The sequence below is a fragment of the Bubalus bubalis genome, chromosome 3 (genome assembly GCF_019923935.1).
Source record: "Bubalus bubalis isolate 160015118507 breed Murrah chromosome 3, NDDB_SH_1, whole genome shotgun sequence".
NCBI lineage: Eukaryota > Metazoa > Chordata > Mammalia > Artiodactyla > Bovidae > Bubalus > Bubalus bubalis.
Window position 1 is genome coordinate 156503580 of NC_059159.1, and position 21499 is coordinate 156525078.

Sequence of the window (21499 nt, forward strand, 5' to 3'; positions counted from 1 at the left end):
CTATGAAGAATAATTTGCTCTAGATAGCACATCAGGAAAAAACAGACACATAGGTCCTTCTTTGGAAGAAAGCATGCTATCTATGGGATTTCCAAGACCAAAGATGGGCTGGTCTTGCTAAGTATTTCTGTAAATAATCCCAAAGAAGCAACACTCAGTGTTGCTTTCAAATGACATTCTACCAACTGAGCTGCAGGTCCCTTCTCCAGCTCCCCAGGTACCCTGAGCCTCTATCAGCACTTGGCACAGCAGGAGTTTCTCCCCTAGTGTCACCTTCTTCTCTCTAAGCCTGCCTCAAGATAAGGGCTTTAAAATGTATGTTGAGTGAGAGAATGAACTGAAGTTTACAAAACAATAAGCTGGAAATGTAAGTCAGTTGAGCCCTTTAGGAAAGCAACTTAGCCATATGTATTCAAAAGATATGTTTATCCCCTTTGACCAAAGAATATTCCTAGAAATTCATCCCACAGAACTAAGTTTAAAATGTCAAAAAGCTACATATATTGTTATTCGTTCATTTAGACAGTATAATTGGAAAATATTGGAAACAATTGCACAGCAATAGGGAAATGATTAAATTATGGCACATCTACTTAACTTTATACAGTTATTACAACAATGTTTATGAAACACAGATACTATTAACCATATAACAGTAAGTGAACGAAGCAGAACACAAAATTGTATGCATTCCAAGCTTACAGCTAAATAAAATCACTTACAAATATTAACAAAAGGGAGTACAAGTTTTAAAAAGCAGTTTAACTGTGAATAAATTCAGAAAAGAACTTCAAAAAGTAAAACCAAAATTAAATAAAGAGTATGAGTAAGATAGTCATCAACCTAGAAGCTCTGAAACTGCCATGCACACTTTGGGGATAAATAGTAGCTACCACTTATTTAGAGTCCAGTGTGTAACAAGCACCTTATAAATGGATCATTTCATTTAATCCTGCAAACAACCCTGAGAAGCATAATCATCTCCATTTTATATGTGACAAAACTAAAGCTCAAAGGGTAAGTCACAGAGACAGTCAGTGGCAGGGTTGAGAGGAACAGCTAGTTTTGCCCAACTTTGGAAACCAGTGGCTCAGCTGAGAAATAACCCCACTAAGTCATGATCAAAGCATATCAACAGGTTCCACAAAGGTAAAATGAGCTCATGGCCTACAGATTTATAATAGTGACAGTCAATATTGAGCACCTACTCTGTACAGGGGATTTTATATACACCTCGTCTCTAATATTTAATTTTCACAATAACTCTGTGAGGTAGCTGGTATCATTAGATTGGGGCAGGTTCTGAGCCATAGCCTGGTAAGAGAGCACACAAGAGTTTGAACCCAGATCTACTGACTCCTACATGCTTTTGCACCCCTCATGCTGCCTCTCATAGAGCTATGTTTGGGACATATACCTTTCAAGACAGCCACTTAAAAGGAGTCCGGTGTTCACCAGCCCTCCTAGGCACTGATCTGACTCACTGAATCAAGTCTTAGGTTCCTGGACATCTCTGCAGTCCCACATCTAGAACACTGCAGGGGAACCGATGCTCAAAATATGTTGATTGACCGGGAAAAAAAAAAAAAAAAGTGGATCTTTCCCATGGTACTGACAGCAAAGAGTACAAAGTATATCTTGCAAATCATTCCCAGCAACTGGGTGTAAGCAGATTAGGCAAAGAGGTAAGAACGAGACCGACAATAATGATAGCTAATACTTAAATAGGTCTAACCATGATGCATCAGTGCAGGGCTTCCCAGGTGGTGCTAGCGGTAAAGAACCTGCTTGCCAATGCAAGAGATGTTAAGAAAGGTGGGTTCGATACCTGGGTTGGGAAAATCCCCTGGAGCAGGGCGTGGCAACCCACTCCAGTATTCTTCTCTGGAGAATCCCATGGACAGAGGAGCCTGGCGGGCTACTGTCCATAAGGTCACCAAGAGTCAGAGACAACTGAAGTGACTTAGAATTCATGCATCAGTGTTCTCAGTGCTTTACATATATAAACTCAGTTAATCATCAAACAACCCTGTTAATACTATCATAAATCCCATTTCACAGATGAGGTTCAAGGAGTTAATAAATGTGGATACAAATTCAGTAAATAGTGCCAGAATTCAAAACCAGTCCAGCTCAAGGGTGTTTTAAACCACTATGTACCCCAATCTCCTTATCCCCTGCCCCATTACCAGAGTATCTAGATTTTTGATCCTTATAAGCCTTACTGAGCTGAGACAGTAACATGTATTAATGAAGAGACTGTCTCCAAGAGACACTCAAACCAGAGAACTAATAAAAGACACAGTTCTACCCATGCGCTTTTACTCTGAACTTCTAAAATGATTTCTGTCACCGAACACAGAATTTGCCTTCTAAACTCAGGGAGATGTTCCAGGTTTTTCTTTACCAATAGCTTCCCTCTTGAAACTTAATTTGACTTCTGGTTCCACATATGGAAAGCCATTTTGGTTGCACTTATTATCAAAATCAGATTTCATCCCCCATCTCTAAACAGCATTTTTACTTCAAGTAGGCCTTCATAAATAGCTTGGAAATAAGACAGATACTTTATGGTTTAGTTCAGTTCAGTTCAATCATTCAGTCGTGTCCGACTCTTTGTGACCCCGTGGACTGCAGCACACCAGGCTTCTGCAACTCCCAGAGCTTACTCAAACATGTCTGTTGAGTCGGTGATACCATCCAACCATCTCATCCTCTGTCGTCCCCTTCTCCTCCTGCCCTCAATCTTTCCCAGCATCAGGGTCTTTTCAAATGAGTCAGTGCTTTGCATCAGGTGGCCAAAGTATTGGAGTTTCAGCTTCAGCATCAGTCCATCCAGTGAATATTCAGGACTGATTTCCTCTAGGATTGACTGGTTGAATCTCCTTGCTGTCCAATGGACTTAAGCATCTTCTCCAATACCACAGTTCAAAAGGATCAATTCTTCAGCATTCAGCTTTCTTTATAGTCCAACTCTCACATCCACACATGACTACCGGAAAAACCATAGCTTTGACTAGACAGACCTTTGTTGGCAAAGTAATGTCTCTGCTTTTGAATATGTTTTCTAGGTTAGTCATAGCTTTTCTTCCAAGGAGCAAGCGTCTTTTAATTTCATGGCTGCAGTCACCATCTGCAGGGATTTTGGAGCCCAAGAAAATAAAGTCTGTCACTGTATCCATTGTTTCCCCATCTATTTCCCATGAAGTGTTGGGACCAGATGCCATGATCTTAGTTTTCTGAATGTTGAATTTTAAGCCAACTTTTTCACTCTCCTCTTGCACTTTCATCAAGAGGCTTTTCAGTTTCTCCTTCACTTTCTGCCATAAGGGTGGTGTCATCTGCATATCTGAGGTTATTGATATTTCTCCCGGCAATCTTGATTCCAGCTTGTGCTTCTTCCAGCCCAGCGTTTCTCATGATGTACTCTGCATATAAGCTAAATAAGCAGGGTAACAATATACAGCCTTGACATACTCCTTTCTTGATTTGGAGCCAGTCTGCTATTCCATGTACAGTTCTAACTATTACTTCTTGACCTGCATACAGATTTCTCAAGAGACAGATCAGGTAGTCTGGTATTCCCATCTCTTTCAGAATTTTCCACAGTTTGTTGTGATCCACACAGTCAAAGGCTTTGGCATAGTCAATAAAGCAGATGTTTTTCTGGAACTTTCTTGTTTTTTCAATGATCCAACAGATGTTGGCAATTTGATCTCTGGTTCCTCTGCCTTTTCTTAAATCCAGCTTGAACATCTGGAAGTTCATGGTTCATGTACTGTTGAAGCCTGCCTTGGAGAATTTTTGAGCATTATTTTGCTAGCATATGAAATGAGTACAATTGTGTAGTAGTTTGAGCATTCTTTGGCACTGCCTTTCTTTGGAACTGGAACGCAAACTGACCTTTTCCAGTCCTGTGGCCACTGCTGAGTTTTCCAAATTTGCTGGAATATTGAGTGCAGCTCTTTCATAGCATCATCTTTTAGGATTTGAAATAACTCAGCTGGAATTCCATCACCTCCACTAGCTTTGTTCGTAGTGATGCTTTCTAAGGCCCACATGACTTCACATTCTAGGATGTCTGGCTCTAGGTGAGTGATCACACCATCATGACTATCTGGGTCATGAAGATCTTTTTTGTATAGTTCTTCTGTGTATTCTTGCCAACTCTTCTTAATATCTTCTGCTTCTGTTAGGTCCATACCATTTCTGTCCTTTATTGAGCCAATCTTGCATGAAATGTTCCCTTGCTGTCTCTAATTTTCTTGAAGAGATCTCTAGTCTTTTCCATTCTATTGTTTTCCTCTATTTCTTTGCATTGATCGCTGAGGAAGGCTTTCTTATCTCTCCTGCTATTCTCTGGAACTCTGCATTCAGATGCTTATATCTTTCCTTTTCTCCTTTGTTTTTTGCTTGTTTTCTTTTCACAGCTATTTTTAAGGCCTCCTCAGACAGCCATTTTGTGTTTTTGTATTTCTTTTTCTTGGGGATGGTCTTGATCCTTGTTTCCTGTACAAGGTCATGAACCTCCGTCCATAGTTCATCAGGCACTCTGTCTATCAGATCTAGTCCCTTAAATTTATTTCCCACTTCCACTGTATAATTGTAAGGGATTTGATTTAGGTCATACCTGAATGGTCTAGTGGTTTTCCCCACTTTCTTCAATTTAAGTCTGAATTTGGCAATAAGGAGTTCATGATCTGAGCCACAGTCAACTCCTGCTCTTTTTTTTGTTGACTGTATAGAGCTTCTGCATCTTTGGCTGCAAAGAATATAATCAATCTGATTTTGGTATTGACCATCTGGTGATGTCCATGTGTAGAGTCTTCTCTTGTGTTGTTGGAAGAGAGTGTTTGCTATGACCAGTGCGTTCTCTTGGCAAAACTCTATTAGCCTTTGCCCTGCTTCATTCTGTACTGCAAGGCCAAATTTGCCTGTTACTCCAAGTATGTCTTGACTTTCTTCTTTTGCATTCCAGTCCCCTATAATGAAAAGGACATCTTTTTTGGGTGTTAGTTCTAGAAGGTCATATAGGTCTTCATAGAACCATTCAACTTCAGCTTCTTCAGCATTACTGATTGAGACATGGACTTGGAGTACTGTGATTTTGAATGGTTTGCCTTGGAAATGAACAGAGATCATTCTGTCATTTTTGAGACTGCATCCAAGTACTGCATTTAGGACTCTTTTGTTGATTATGATGGCTACTCCATTTCTTCTAAGGGATTCCTGCCCACAGTAGTAGATATAATGGTCACCTGAGTTAAATTCACCCACACTTTTGTTACACACACTCTATGGTTACACACTTTTGAATCTTACTCTATTATGAATTCACCTCCCTCCATGCCTGCCTCTACCACAGAGTGGAAGAAATGGAGAGGAACACTGTTTTTGTAAAGGTGCTTCTTAACAAAGTCAGAAACTCAGAAACCCTATTTCAGATTGGTATTAAAATTAAACTTCTGATGATTAAGTAAATAGCTACACTGAGCTGCTCTGGGGACTTGCCCTCTCCTTACTCCTCAGCAACAACATGGGGATACAATGCACAAGCATTTCTAGAGCAGGGTTCTTCTCAACTCTTGACACAGGGGGGCCAGATAATGGTTTTGAGGGGCTCTCCTATGAATGGTAGAATGTTTCCTCCATCCCTGGCCTCTACCAGTGGACATCAACCACCCCTACCCAGGACTGTAACAACCAAACAATGTCTCTAGACATTATCCAATGTCCCTGGGACATTAAAATACCACTAGGCTACTTTTAGAATTTGATAAGGTAACAGGATTCAATGGGGAAAAGAAACTGATGAAAATATGGAAGACTATTCTGAGAGGTAAAGAAGTGAACATGAAACAGTGAACTTCCCAAGATAACAGAAAATTCATCAAAGCAATGGCACACTCTAGGCTCTGTCAGCATCACAGTGAACACTTATCAACATACACTTCAATTAAATTAAACTGAAATCTTGAAAGATCAAATCAGAGGAATGCCAAAGGGAAAAACAAATATGAAAGCCAGGCCTACCCTCCCGGAACTGTAAAGCCTCATGCAGTGACAGTGGATTTTTCAACCGGTTTGATCTTTGGAAGGACATCTGACCATATATGTCAAGGGCCACTTCCCTTTGACCTAGTAATCATACTCCTGAGATTCTGGCCTAAGGAAATAATATAAAAATAAGAAAAGGCTATATGTATAAAATCTTTATAGTAACTTACTTATAATGGCAAACACAAGAAATATCTCAATGTTGGCAATAATGCATGAGGTTATAAAATGAAAACTGCATGGATCCCTGTATTGCTACCAGGAATGTCACTGGCATTATCCCATGGTAGATTTGGGGTCAAAACTTCCAGTCCCTCCTCTTAATGATGTACTAATTAATTTACAATACTTCCTTCATCTATGAAACCGAAATTGTAATGAATATCTCTCAGGATTTCTGTGAAAATCAAGAAGATAACAGGTACAAGAGTACTTTCAAAAGTATAAAACACAACCTACACATCAAGAATCATAATTATTATAATATGAAGATTATTTGGAAACACACACATACATGCCATGCTAAGATGCTTCAGTCATGTCTGACTCTTCGCGACCCCATGGACCATAGCCACTCAGACTCCTCTGTCCATGGAATTTTCCAGGCAAGAATATGTGCCCTCCTCCAGGAGATCTTCCCAACCCAAGGATCAAACCTGAGTCTCTTATATCTCCTGTACTGGCATGTGGGTTTTTTATGGTGAGGCCACCTGGGAAGCCCAAAAACAGAGCACAAAATGGTACATGTGTATGCTTAGGCTGTCATCCTTCAAGTCCCCTCAATGCCAAGGACCACACAATCTGACCCTCTTCATCATGACCCACCTACCTCAGGGACTCCTTTTGCACATTATATAAAATTCAACTGTCCTTCGCCAGCTCCATGACCTGACCCTGCCGACTCCCAACTCACCCGCAGCCAGTCTTCCTTCAGTGCCACTGGTGCCCCAGTCCCTTGGCTCCAGGACATGCATTAGGCACGTGGCCTTCACACCCTGTCTCTCTGCCAGGAAGCCAGTGCCTGGATGGCTGAGCTCCTGATCTTTCCCTAGCTAACTGCTGCTTAAACATCAAGGCTCTCAGCTTAAATGTCATGACCTTTCATTCTAAATTAAGTCCCTACCCACAGCCTAGTGGTAACTGACATAGTAGGATGGGTTTTTTTTTTTTTTTTTTCCTTCATAGCACTTACCACAGCTATGATATTTCTACTTATGTGACAACATGCTTCATATCTGCTTTCCTGGCTGAACTGTAAGCTCTATGAGAGCAGGGATCCTGCCTGTCTGCTTCACCACTGTATACCCAGGACACTGTCTTACATGCAGTAGATGTTTAGTAAATATTTATTCAAAGGAAACAATAAAGGGCTATATGTGCTAATTGTCTTCATTCCATAGAAGGGGAAACTAAAAATCAGGGAAAATGAGTTTCCCTAAGCCATTAAGGCAGATAGTGGCCAAGCTGGAATTAGAATTGAATTAAAATCAGATAGTAATTAGAATTATTAGCTGGATTTGAACCAGCACTGCCAGGCCAGAACTAAGGACAGGGAAGAAATGTATCAGGTGAAACTGGAAGCTGGGAGAGAATGCTGAAAGTTTGCATCTACACTGTAAAATTCTCCAGTGGCTCTTAAATGAGGACTCAATTTATATTTATTTGATTGCTTATTCCTTGTCACTGAACATTGCCCAAATATTGGTACTCTAAAATATGCAGAAATTAAAATTATCTATTTCCTCAGCCACATGGCTAAACAGATCTAAGTGAGAAAATTAATAGCAAAGGCAAAAAAGAAAGGCCATACAGCCACATTCTGTCCCATCTGTTCCACAGGGACCTTGGTCTTTGGCTCAGCCTAAAACCAGATGGGGATCCGGAGAACTCCAAAGCCCCTCGCCTTTCCTGTCCCAAGCCCTGTTTGTGCTCACTGACCACCACCCACACAAGTTAACTGTTACTTTGGACCCAAACTGAGCTTTGCACCCCACTTACGCAACTCATTTTCAATGTATTCTTTGCCTAACAGGAGCAGCAGGAGCAGCAGAAAGCTACCCCTGGCTGATGGTCCCCATGAGTCTGCAATGGGGGCACAAGAAAAGAGGTCCCCCAAATTCATTAGCAAATGAGGACACAGAGTGAACGAGCAAATGGCCACCTTTCAAGAAGGTGGCTCTGGGGTCTACTGTTCAGCACCCAGCTCCTACATCTTCCTGTCTCCCTGCACATGCGGCCCCTCTAGCAGGGGCGCCTCCTCAAGATCTAAAAACTAATGGTCCATTTAACACATTCACCCCTCACTGAGCAAATGCCTGTTAAGCATATCCCCAGTGCCAGGCTATGGAGCCAAGCGAGTACATCCAGGATCTCTGAAGGGGGAAATTAAGCAAGGATTCTGTACACTGTAGGTGAGAACTGTCATGGAGCTACTAACTCCTTCCCCTGCCTACAGGGCAGGACATGTCCTGAGCTAACAATGTGGAACCAAGACCCTAAACAGGTTTCACTGTCTACAATCAATATATCTATAGATCCAAGCTATTTGGACTGGGAAATAGCTACGGACAGCACTTGAGATCCATGGGTATTAAACCTCCTGTGCAGATAAGGCAAAGCCTGCTCAAAAGAACTTGTGCCTCTAGGGCCATCAGGAAATTGAATCTGGTGCTACTTCCATGACTGATCCACTCTGGACCCCCTGCCCCACACCTGAAACCCCATTTCCATCAACTGTACAAGGGTCAGGTCAGATCTTTCCAACCCTGACAACCTAAACTTCTGCAACCTGAAATAAACCACCTTTTTTTTTTCTAGTTCGGCAAAACACATTTCCTGTAGACATCAGGAAGGGAGGTAAGGCAGACAAGCTAGCAGATCATAGGTGCATGTCTAAAAAAGTCCTTCTGTGTCAGGATGCTATGTCTTACTTCCCCTTCAATAAGAACTCTGCCACAGGGCCAAAAATTGCCTTTTATGAAGCCTGCCTATCTCTCTAATTGTGGCTCTTTTTAAACAGATAAGCAATATTGAGCAAGAAGCAGCAAGACTAACACACACTAGCCCAGTCTGGATGGCCCAATCCCAAGTTCTGTTCTGGGACCCTGTGCTCTGGATTCCTTAGTTGACCGTGGGGAAATCCCTTCCCTGCTTTATCTGTAAAATGACAGGTTTGGGCTTGAGACCTTGCCTTACTAAGATGATACAGTTCTTTCCACTACTCACTGGCTAACAGACACAGCACAGCAAAGACAGTTCACCATCACATGGGCTGCTGCCAACATGATAAGAAGAGACAGGGGACCTGGACCACAGAGTAGCTAAGAAATGAGATTAGGAAATGAATACACCAGGGCCTGGGCACAGCTGTGGGAGGCAGGGACAAAGGTAAGGAAGAGGTCAGAAACTTCAAGATGTTGAGACTGAAGGTAGAAAAAATAATAATACCACTGAAGAGCAATCTGACATAGTGATTTAGAGAACCAACTCTAGAGTCAGATTATTTAGAACTGAACACTACATATGCCCCTGATTAGCAGTATGAACCTCAGACAAATTACTTATATTCTCTCTGTGATTTAAGTTCCCCAGTTATAACACAATAGCATTCTGTGTTATAAGGAAACAACAGTACTTTGTGGATCTTAAAAGGATTAATCTAGTTAACAATTCACTTTAGTGGCTAGTACATGGAAGTGCAATCTAAGTGTTTGCTTTTATTATATTTATACTATATATATATTATATATTGTTATATTTTAATATCATTATTATTATTATCAAGAGAGATAGGATGCATAAATTCTAGTTCCTACTGTCTCATTAAGTGACCTTGGGATTCAGCTCCCTACATATACTATAAGGGACTGAAAAGTCAGTGTTTCTCAAACTAGTATATATATACAAATAATATATATAATTTCATGAGGGATTATATGAGTTCTCTGTCAGAATTTTAAACATTTTGTGTTTTCATTTCAATGGTCATCTAAGGAAATATGAATAAACATACCTGGATTTTCTGAATGCCTACTTTACAACCAAGTTCTGGCACAAGATCACGAGTCTAAGTTTCTATTTGTGTTTGCCATTGTGTTAGCACCAATATTCCCTGGTGGCTCAGATGGTAAACACGTCTGCCTACAATGCGGGAGACCCGGGTTCGATCCCTGGGTTGGGAAGATCCCCTGGAGAAGAAAATGGCAACCCACTCCAGAACTCTTGCCTGGAAAATCCCATGGACGGAGGAGCCTCATAGGTTACAGTCCATGGGGTTGCAAAGAGTCGGACACGACTGAGCGACTTCACTTTAGCACCAATATAATTGCAGTAGACCAATGAGAAAGGCACAGATGTAGAAGCAATTTGTGAATGATGAGACTGGACCAAATGAAAGCAAATGATATCCAATGAAAGTCGCTGGAAAAATTGGAAAGTCATTGGAAAACTGACTTGGAAAAATTCCAAAGTCATTGGAAAAGTGCATGGTAATATACTGTCCAAACTCAAACAAATAAGTGTTCACTACCATAGTCACACTGTTGCCTTTAAACAGTGTCAAATATGGCTTCAAACAGCGTCAGTCGCCTTACTACATTAACAGTGTTAATTTGAACTGTACTGGTTCTGCAATTTTGTTTGCACTTAGTTTATAAGTCTGTATAGGTCATATGTTTGCATGGCAGTCTATAAGAATAAAGGGCTTATATCTAGTTTCACATACGTACATATTCACGTAACATTATAATAAAAAATGTTTAGTGAACATGAGGGGACTTTGACATATTTGTTCTTTTAAAGAAGGGCCAGCATTAGTCTAGTTTCAGAAACAGTGAATTAAGTTATCTCCAAGATCCCTTATGGCTCTTTGAGTCTAAAGAGGATGGTCATTTCTGTTGCAGCTTCATGAGGACAGCCAAAAGGGGATGTAGGCTTAGAATTCAGGAAAAAATGCAGGGCAGGAAACAGACATTTAGAAGTCAACTATAGAGAGGTGCAGCTAAACGCAGGAGACCAGACAGGATCTCTAGGGGTGTTTAGGGAGGGAGAAGCCAAGAGCTGATATCGGAGCTTCACAGAAATCTCCAGGCCTTATAGTTTGTACCTTCTCACAGAAAAATATCATTTACCGAGTGTTAAAGATGGTATTGGAGAAGGCAATGGCACCCCACTCCAGTACTCTTGCCTGGAAAATCCCATGGATGGAAGAGCCTGGTAGGCTGCAGTCCATGGGGTCGCGAAGAGTCAGACACAACTAAGCGGCTTCACTTTCACTTTTCACTTTCATGCACTGGAGAAGGAAATGGCAACCCACTCCAGTGTTCTTGCCTGAAGAATCCCAGGGACGGGGAAGCCTGGTGGGCTGCCGTCTCAGGGGTCGCACAGGGTCGGACACGACTGAAGCGACTTAGCAGCAGCAGCAGCAAAGTCTCAGGGTTCTTGAAAGGATCACTGTCTCATCCAGAAGTGAATGGCATAGTACCCTCCACAGAAATAAAACAAATCCGTTTTGTATTCCTCCAGGCTCGCAGTCCAAGCTGAAAGGGGGAAGTCCATACTAAAAGATTCAGTCTCTGACCTCTAAGAGCTGGGCCATGAACTCACTTCAGCTGCACCACCCAGACCATTAGGAGCTCTTGAAGAGCCAAGCAGCCCCCAGGGCTGCAGCAAAAGTTAGGAGTAAGATGGCCAAGGGGCATGTGTGCCAGGTTCCAGCGGTCTGAACTTAGGCCTGGGCACTAGCACAAACCAAAGCTATGATCGCCACCTGGTTGCAAATCTGCCTCCTATGATGAGACAGGGCTAGCTAAATCAGGACCCCACACAGTTGGGTCCACCAGGGCCAGACACATTCCATCACCTTAAGAAAACCAAGAAGAACAATACTGTAAAGGAATTATCGTCCAATTAAAATAAGTAAATTAAAAAAAAACACACACAAGAAGAATCTTTTTTCCGCCCCCTTCTTCACTCCCAACTCAAAATCCGGAAGAAAAGCACGGGAGAACCCCCAGAGAAACCCGGGCTTACTGTCTGTCTTCTTCTGAAAGTGAGGTTCTTCCACAGCAGCAATCTCAGCTGAGGCCAATAAGCCATGTTCCCTCAGCCAGCACCACAGCAGCCTGCGCGAGGCTCGGGGCCCGGGAAGGAAGTGGCTGGAGCTCACAGCAGGGACGCTGTGGCTGGTCATTAACTGAAAGATAAAGCAAGAGGGGATGTTAGTTTTTGCTGCAAAGCCATACGCTAGTGAGGGCTGTTGCACCAGCCCCCTCACCTGAGCCCTCAACACCCAGTTCTGTCTCGTGACTGCCTCTCCATAAAGCATGAGTCCCCGGCTTCCAGCCTTGGGTCTCTGGTAAACAGGGATGCTGGAGCTTTTCTGGCGTTAGCCTGTGAGTAAGTCATTATTATCCAAATCACTTGAGCTCCACTGATGTGACCACTAGGAATGAAAACTTGAAAACAATGAAAAATTGAAGGCAGACCTAAGTGATCAATCTTATGTGCCCAAAACACCAGAGCTGCAAACGGCATACTGGAATCCCAGAGACCTGCCTCCCTTCTCTAAGAAAATGCTCTCCTTCTCAGAAAATGTCAGCAGCATTTATAAATTTTGCCTTGAACCTGGAGTGACTTAACACTATTGTCTGAAATTTGCTGCAGACTACATTTTCATCTCACCACAAAGTTGAGTCCTTCCAATGATAAATGGCACCACTGATAGAGAGCTTCCTAATCTGAAACATCACAGCGTGTCTTAGATGACTGTGAGTACACACCAAGGAAATCCCACAGACACCCGGCTCCTAAGTGAGGAGGACAACCCCTAGTGTTCTATGTGTGTGGAGAGAAAACAATATCCCATGGAGTAAAACAAGGCAGCCAAGGCAGGCAGAGAGCATCACCCGTGCAACTGACAAGTTCCCACTGTCTGGACATATGCACACTCCTGGCCTTGCTCCACCTGTACCTGCACACAGGGCCCACCTAGTCCTCGTCAGGTGTCACAGATGCCTCCTTGGAGGACTGTTTTGCCATGCTGGGGGAAGGGGAGGCTCTCATATACAGGGGATACAACCTTCTGTGTGTCCCAGCTGCCCCTCAACAGCAGTACTTCTTTAATGCTGGAGTAATCCCAGTAGTCACAGTAAAATTAAAGCTAGGGAAAAGGCAGAAAATAAAAACTGGAAGAAGGGAGGGATACATAGGTCAAAGCTAAGCCCTGATACCACTTCACAGCCAGGAACTCTTAGCAGAAATAAGAAACCAACTTTACCTCTAAAATGCTTCATTTAATCATTGTGGTCTCTGGAGGAATGGAGGTGGGGATGGGAGATTAGGCAGGAGGAACAAACAGCAGAAAGGGCTAAGAGTGTAGTGTCCGCTTGTGGATACAAAATTAAGTACTGGACTAAAAGTCTGTGAGTCCAAACGGACCTCAATGCAAAGGTCAACCTCTAGCAGGACTTTACCCTCTTGGCCCCCACACCACAAGGACTTGGATTAAAAACTTCTACAAAAGAAAAGGGAATGTAAGCAGTCTACAGTGTCTGAAAAGAATCACTGACTCTACTATTATATATTTTAATTCACTCATTGATAAGCCAACAAATCAGGGATTCCTCTGAAAGAGTCAAGCCTTAGGACCTTTCTTTTATCACTTGCTCAGCAAACCTGTAGATGGACACAGATGCCCCTCCCCCAAAAAATTCTCACTGAAAATAATTAAACCAGCACTGTATCCATCCACAATTTGTTATTTAAAGATGGCCACTGGTCTCTCTGAGCGCTGAGAGCCAGAATTTGGTTGTGAGCTTCGTGCTTGTAATCCTAAATCATTTTGTAAGTGGCCTGGGACAGGGCTTGCATTCCAGAAACACTGAAATAAATAATTAGCTAGATTTTCCGGATGCAAAAGGTGCTCTCCAGGAATCACTTAGTTGATTTAGAAGCTACACGCATCTTTTCAGGTCCCCAAGGTAACAATGAGGAGGTTGGAACATAAGTCTATAATTTAAAAAAGAAAGACAGCTTAGACAGGAATTAGGCCCAGCTTCTCAACTACATGCCCTTGGCCAAAACTTTATGCCCTCGGAGCATCAATTTCCTCAGTGTAAAATGGGGGTGACAATACCTACCTTGCAGGATATTCAATGGATATTCAATTGTCAATGAGACAATATAAATAAATATATAAGTTCTCCAGCAAAGTACACAGCACACTGTAAGTGGCAAAGAAATGAGCTCCCTCCTCCGCACTTTTCTTTCTCTGGTCCATCCCTACCTCTTACAGAGAAATGGTTATCTCCTGTCCAAACATTCTTTTCTACTCCATTATTTTTAGCAACAGCAGCATTTTTTAGCAAACCCATCATGGGTTTCTGACAAGGTAGGAGGGGCGAAGTAGGGTGGTGGCACTCCTGGGCCTGTGGTAACCGATTTCTCAAGCTTGATTAACTGATGAAGGCAAGTTGTCCGCAGGGAGGGGGCTCTATGATCACCACACACTGGGGACAGCCGCGAGGGTTGCTGGTGACTCCTGGGATATCCAGGAAAGTGGCACTGAATCTAGGCTGAAATCAGAATGGCCTAGTGTTAAAGACCCTCAAGCTCAAACCAGGACACAGAATCCCCTAAATCTGAGTGGAGAATCTCAGAAGAAAAGAAGACACACCTCTGCAGAATGTGCGTGAGACAAGAACGGCAGGGAGGAAGCTTTCTGGAGAGTGTTTTCCTAAAGCGGGGTTTCTGCATTTCCAGACACGGATCCTGGCTTCAAAGACCCTCCAGGAGACACGCAGAGACTTCAGCAAAAGTAGCCTATGCAGCGGTAGAAGGTATTGCTCCGGCTTCGCTGGGTACTTGCCCCACTTTCCTACCCACCTTGGCATAGCCCTGGGCCTCTTGCATAATTCCCTCCTCCCACCTCAGAACATGGTGACCACTGCTGGGAGCAATTTTATCCAAAGAGGAGGTTTTGGCAATGCCCAAATCCTCTGCTCAGGTAACTGGGGCCAAAGGGACATTTCTACATCAGTTTTCCAAGGAAGCAAACAAACAAACCAAAACCAAAAAGAAGGCCGTACTATGTATTGACCAGATTTCTCAATGCTTCAAAGCTAGTAGCACACTCATTTCTGCCCCTGTGCACATTTCCAGTTACTGGTTGGAAAGCATCCCACTTCACAGTCATGGCCAGTCAATAGGCCACCCTCTTCCGGCTCCTGACGACCACAACAGCCACTTCCCTGAACTCCCTGCCTCCAGTCTTGCCCCCTCCATCCATTTATCACAGAGAAACCAAAGTGATGCCACTAAACCAAAGCTCCAAACAAGCCACTCTCCCACTTAAAACTGCCTTTGTCAGCGCCCCACTGCCCTGGGGATAAAGTGCAGTCCTCACCTTGGTTTAGCTGGTCTCCCCAATGACTCCAGCCTCCTCTCTCACCACTCCCCACTTTCTAAACCAAGCCCCAGAAAACTACTCATGGCTCCAAATGGGCAGCCCTCTCTCCCACCACTGGGCCTCCTGCATGTTCCCTGTCCTGAACTGCTGCTTCCAGCACTGTCAGCCAGGCCGAATCTTTCTCAACCGTAGGATCCTGTCCTGATACCTCCCCTGACAGGCATCTGGTTAAAAACCCCTCCGAGATGCACTCACGGCAGCCTCTGTTTTCCCTTGCATCATTTTTGCCACTTTCTGAGTCCACGGGATAATTTCTCTTTCTTCATCACAGTTTTCCCCAACATGCAAAACAGTATAAGGCACAGAGTAAGCCTTCAGGGAATATTTGCTTAATTAATTAACTAAGAGATGGACATGAGAAATAGGGATTCAAGATGGAAGGGTGGTGGCACTCTGGGCCTGTGGTAACCGATTTCTCAAGCTTGATTAACTGATTAAGGCAAATTGTCTGCAGGGAGGGGGCTCTATGTTCACCACACACTGGGGACAGCCGCAAGGGTTGCTGGTGACTCCTGGGGTATCCAGGAAAGTGGCACTGAATCTAAGTTGGCTTCCCACAAACACCGGTTTAGCTAAGGATGGAGCAAGCCCTCCCAAGGCCAGAGGAGCCAAGAAACCTGCTTTTCCCCACCTTCATTTCAAGTCCTAGGCATGTCCTCTTCTGGTCTCCACATCAGTCACCCAGGTGAATCACCCCTTGCCAAAATTTGACATAGTTTCCACACCCCAACCTTTTTTGTACAGTATGACCTCATGGAAGTGACCAATTAGATCTTTGGCCAATTTTTTAAAAGAAATTTTCACTTCAAATGCCACTGGTATTTTAAAATTATTAAATACCTAGAGAATACCACAGCCTGCTAAACCATGACCTTCTCAAATAAGCAATTACTAGCTGCAGAGAAATGAAAATTAAAACCACAATGAGATACCACTACATACCCACTGGAACTACTACAAGTTTTTAAATTTTAAAGTATGAGTAGCAACTGGCACTATCATATACTGCTTGTAGGAATGAAAATGGAACAGCCACTTTGTTAAATACTCTGGTGGTTTCTTGTAAAATTACACACAGACTTATGATACAGCCCAACCATCCTGTCCTAGGTATTTGCCCGAAAGAAATGATGGCATTCGTTCACACAAAGAGCTGTATGTGAACATCCATAGAAGTCTTACACAGAATAGTCCAAACTGGAAGCAATCCAAAGATCCATAAATCAGTGAATAAATTAAAATGGAATATTGCTACTGCTGCTAAGTCACTTCAGTCGTGTCCGACTCTGTGCGACCCCATAGACGGCAGCCCACCAGGCTCCCCCATCCCTGGGATTCTCCAGGCAAGAACACTGTAGTGGGTTGCCATTTCCTTCTCCAATGCATGAAAGTGAAAAGTGAAAGTGAAGTCGCTCAGTCGTGTCCGACCCTCAGCGACCCCATGGACTGCAGCCTACCAGGCTCCTCTGTCCATAGGATTTTCCAGGCAAGAGTACTGGAGTGGGGTGCCATTGCCTTCTCCGAAAATGGAATACTACTCAGCAATAAAAAAGGACCACACTACTAATACGTTCAACAGCATGGGAGAAATCTCAAAAGCCTTATGCTAAGAGAAAAAAGTCAGACACAAAAGACTACATACTATATGAATCTACTTATATGACATTCTGGAAAGGTGAAGCAATGGGGACAGAAATCAGATCCCTGGTTGCCAGTGGGTAGGGGAGAGGACAGACTGTCAGAAGCACTGAGTGATAGATATATTCCACACCATGGTTGTGGCAGTGGTTATACATATACTACACAGATGTATCAAAACTCTTCAAACTATACCTGTAAAAAAAGCTAAATTTAACCACATGTAAATTATATGTCAATGATCTCCTCCCCTCCCAAAAAAAAATGTCTTCTATGATAATAATTAACATATTCCACAAGTCAAATCATGCCTTGGAAGAAATAAGAACTGTATGGTGTAAAGCTTGAGTATTGTGTGATTCTCTAGGAAAGTAAATGATGACTAAAATCTTCAACTCCTGTTCATTCCACAAACTGCAGCCTTCACTCTGCAAGGTTTCCATTACTACTACTATTACTACTACTAAGTCGCTTCAGTCGTGTCCGACTCTGTGCGACCCCATAGACAGCAGCCCACCAGGCTCCCCAGTCCCTGGGATTCTCCAGGCAAGAACACTGAAGTGGGTTGCCATTTCCTTCTCCATTAGCTTCCATTAGCCACAGCAAATATTTATTGAATACCTATTATGTGCAGGGGCTGTCCCAGACATTGGAGATTCAGCAATGAACAAAAGTGTTCTCATGGAACTTCTAGCAAGGTGGAAGAAGACCTGACAAATAACAGTAGGACTGTTGTTAAGGCAGTGGGTAATAAGAATAATGAAGAAAAATAAAGCAGAGCAAAGAGAGTAATGATAGGTGGGTAATTCTTTTCTTTAGATTAGTGAAATGAGAATGTGCCATATGCTACTGGCAAAGGGGTCACCAAGTGACAGCTGGAATTGTGAATTCTTTTAACTTTTCCCTAAATCAAAATATGAAATGCCAGGCAGACTCAGCAATTGTGGCAAAAGAAAAAGAGTAGAGGTTCACAGGAAGCCTGGTGTCAAGGGGACAATGATGACCGCAGTCAGTAGCTACTGCACTGCTCCTCCAACCCCCATCCTTGCCAAAATGTTCAGCCCTTTTGAATTCACACGTAAGTTTCAAAGAGAGATGAGAGAAGAAGAAAGGAAGAGAAAAAAGCAGACAAGCTAAAAAGACAAGGTGGGAAGATTTTTTCCCACTGACTGACGTCAAAAGGAAAACAGGAACTATATCCCATGACTGCCTTCTACCCTTCCAAAACATTAAATCTGTCTACAGAAATGCAGTAAGGAAAAAAAACGCACATGTTTTCACTACCATCCAAAACTCAGTTTGTGCAGTAACAAAGGGTTGGTTGGTCTTTTTCCTTCCTACAAGAGCACTGCAAGCACATAGGCTGAGCTTCCATCTAAGGGGGGCAGGGAACCTCCTACCTGCTCACTCCAAGAAAGGCCAGTCTCCACTGGGAACCACACAACTGCCATTTCTCACTGGAGCTGAGAAGTCGGCCCCTCGAAGCAGAAGAGGACAAGCTTGCACAAGGCCAACCCCCATCTGATAGAAAGAGGTCATTGCAGCTTTGGAGACCCACTCCCACCACACCCCAATCTTACAGAGAAGCCAAGGCCCACCAAAAGCAAGGGGCCTGTCCAGACTCACCCCCAAGAGTTGGAACTGGCCTCCAGGTTTCTCCAGAAATAACTGTCAACAACTGCTCCTAGCTTCCCACTACTGCATTCCTCCTACAACTCTGTTTATTCTTCTGAACACACTTTTCCTATCAGTTCTACCCAAATAGCTCATATACACAGAATATGCAGCCAGCAACTGACTTTCATTTTTCAAAAACAGTGGTTTTATGATAGCTCTTTCTCTAAACAAATTAATAAATAAGTATGTGTGTGTTCTTCTTTGTTAGACAAATTTCCCTATAGTTTCCAGAAGTGAGACAGAAGTTGAAATCTCTCCTGATGAAACTGTTTCTGGATGTCCTATGCCAATAAATAACTAGCCAGTAACAAAAGCAAGAGGTAGATTTAAGGCAGAATATAACTATATAACATATGAACTGTAGTAAATGTGTTGGCGCTAAAGCTCAACTAATGACCTCTTCCTCAGATGCTGATGCAAATACAAGGATCACAGGTACTGCTGCATCTCATCTCCAGAGAGATGTAGAGCTTTCTGTAGAATTGAAGATAAGAAACCTGTAAGACCACCAGAGCATGCTTCTTTGGAAAAGGTCTGTTTTTTAATTGCCTCTCTAAGTGTATATCTCCAGATCAGTAGCCACATTTATGGAAAATGATAGTGAGGTTAAAACCAGGCGGGAACAGGCTCTTTGCACCCATGGCTGATGGATGACAGGGCATGCCTGCCGTGGTGGAAGAAGGCGACTTAGAAAGTCTCCCCATGATTTCTCCCAAGATAGCCATCAACTTTATTAAGCCTGAAGTTATTTTAACTGCCTTAGTTTCTTTTCTGGCCTCCAGTTGTCACCGAGCTCTCTACCCATAAGGCCATTCATGCTAATCCTTAAATTCTATCCCCTCACACTCTCCAGACATACCTTAGACTCACAACTCAGGGAAACTGTCCTTAGTTGCCACTAAACCCTTAGAGGCCTGCAGAAAGGTCATGGGCTGGTACTTGGTGACCCCTGAAACTGTGTTCCTACTTATACCATAACATCTTAATACTCAAATTTAAAGAGAAAAAATGATGTAAGAAATCCTCCAAGATAAAAGTCACAGATAAAAGGAAGTGATTCTATCATTCTAGAAGATTCCTGTCATTCTAGAAGAGGCTCTGCTATCACAAAACCTGTTTTAAAAATACAGATCCAGTACTTTCCTGGTGGTCCAGTGGGTAAGATTCTACATTCCCGATGCAGGGGGCCCAGGTAGGATCCGTGGTCAGAAAACTCAATCTCACATATTGCAACTAAGACCAAGTACGGCCAAATAAATAAATATCTTAAAAATATATATCTAATGAATTTTATTAATTATAACAATTTGTAACTCAAGGGGAATTTTAAGTACCAAATGTATCATACTTGAGTATTAGTAACAGTAAGTTTATATATAACTGCACATTCTTGTTTCACCCTGGAACATATATTAAATTTCCTGGATGAAAGTATTTGCTAATGGCTAATTTTCAAAATGAGGGCTATGATAGGAATACACAAAAACTGAAAAGTTAGAAGAAATACATGAATATTGTACAAATCCATAACGAGCCTTTGAGAAGCACAATCCTCATGCTGTCAACAATTCTATTTTAAGGGGTTTCAAAAAGTTTATTTCTATCATGTTGCAGATATTTGGACAACCAAAGATCCTATTTATCACTCTCAACAGTCCAGTTGCTAGCAGCTAAAACAATCTCAGAACTTCTAAAACTGATAACCAGAGTTTCTGAAAGCAAATCCATCCTGTCCTCAAGTTCTTGTTTCATCATTGTAGAATTATGGAGAAATTCTGACAAAATGTTAGAGACAGCCCTTCTTACACTGCTGATTTCCACTAAACAAACACAGAGCAACCCTGAAAGGAAGACTTCAGCAAACAATACAACTATTTGCTTTTTCCCTGGTTGCAGGTGTGTAGCATATAGGAAAAAGGAACCTTTCCCCTAGAAATGAAATACCTGTCAACATTACATGACGTAGAAAACACTTTTTTCTCAACCACAATCATAATGCCAAAGTTAGAGGGTCCTGCAGGGAAGGAACTATAAAAGTGACAAACATCCTGAGTGATACAGAAACACAAGCAAGTCTGTCTCCATGGGCAATCCTTCATTTGCAGAAAACTTTGACTGGATAATGTTCCCTGTTGTTGGAGGAGGGCTTTCCAAGAGCATTTTAGGATAAAAGGCTTAGTGACTATATCAGCAAAAACCATTTTGTTTGCTTTACATCTTGGAAGGGTCAACATCTTCAGATGTTCAACCTTCTCCCAGCCTAAAAAGTTTATTTTTATGAAAGTGCTCAAAGGACTTGGGGACAGACAAACCCAAATCCTTTCACTGCCATCCCCTTCCTGTAGACCTATGTCGCCGTGCAGCAAGCTTCCCCAGATGTCCTTAATTATTTTCATGAATTAAATAGCCTGGTAGACAGAAGGGAGGTTTTGGAGTCAGAGAAAGTGGGGTTTGAATACTGACTCTGCTACTCACCAGCTCAGGGACCCTAGGCATTGAGTCCCTGTATTCTCTCCATAAAATAGAGCTCAGGGACCCTAGGCATTGAGTCCCTGTATTCTCTCCATAAAATAATGTATATAAAACATTATTTGGGACAAAAGAAGTATCCAGTAAATGGCAGCTATGATTAGTGCAGCTGACTTCACAGTGTAAAGTACT

General features: G+C 42.6%; 1 protein-coding gene across 4 annotated transcripts in view; it reads right to left on the reverse strand.

The window, feature by feature from the left end:
* Positions 1-21499, reverse strand: part of ABCA1 (ATP binding cassette subfamily A member 1) — a 137054-nt gene that overhangs the window by 103711 nt on the left and 11844 nt on the right. For all 4 annotated transcript variants that reach the window (XM_025282162.3, XM_025282160.3, XM_025282161.3 and 1 more), the window contains one exon: positions 12088-12250. In XM_025282162.3, coding sequence (XP_025137947.2) covers positions 12088-12153 — 66 coding nt within the window. In that variant the 5' untranslated portion in view covers positions 12154-12250. The remainder of the gene's footprint in view (positions 1-12087; positions 12251-21499) is intronic.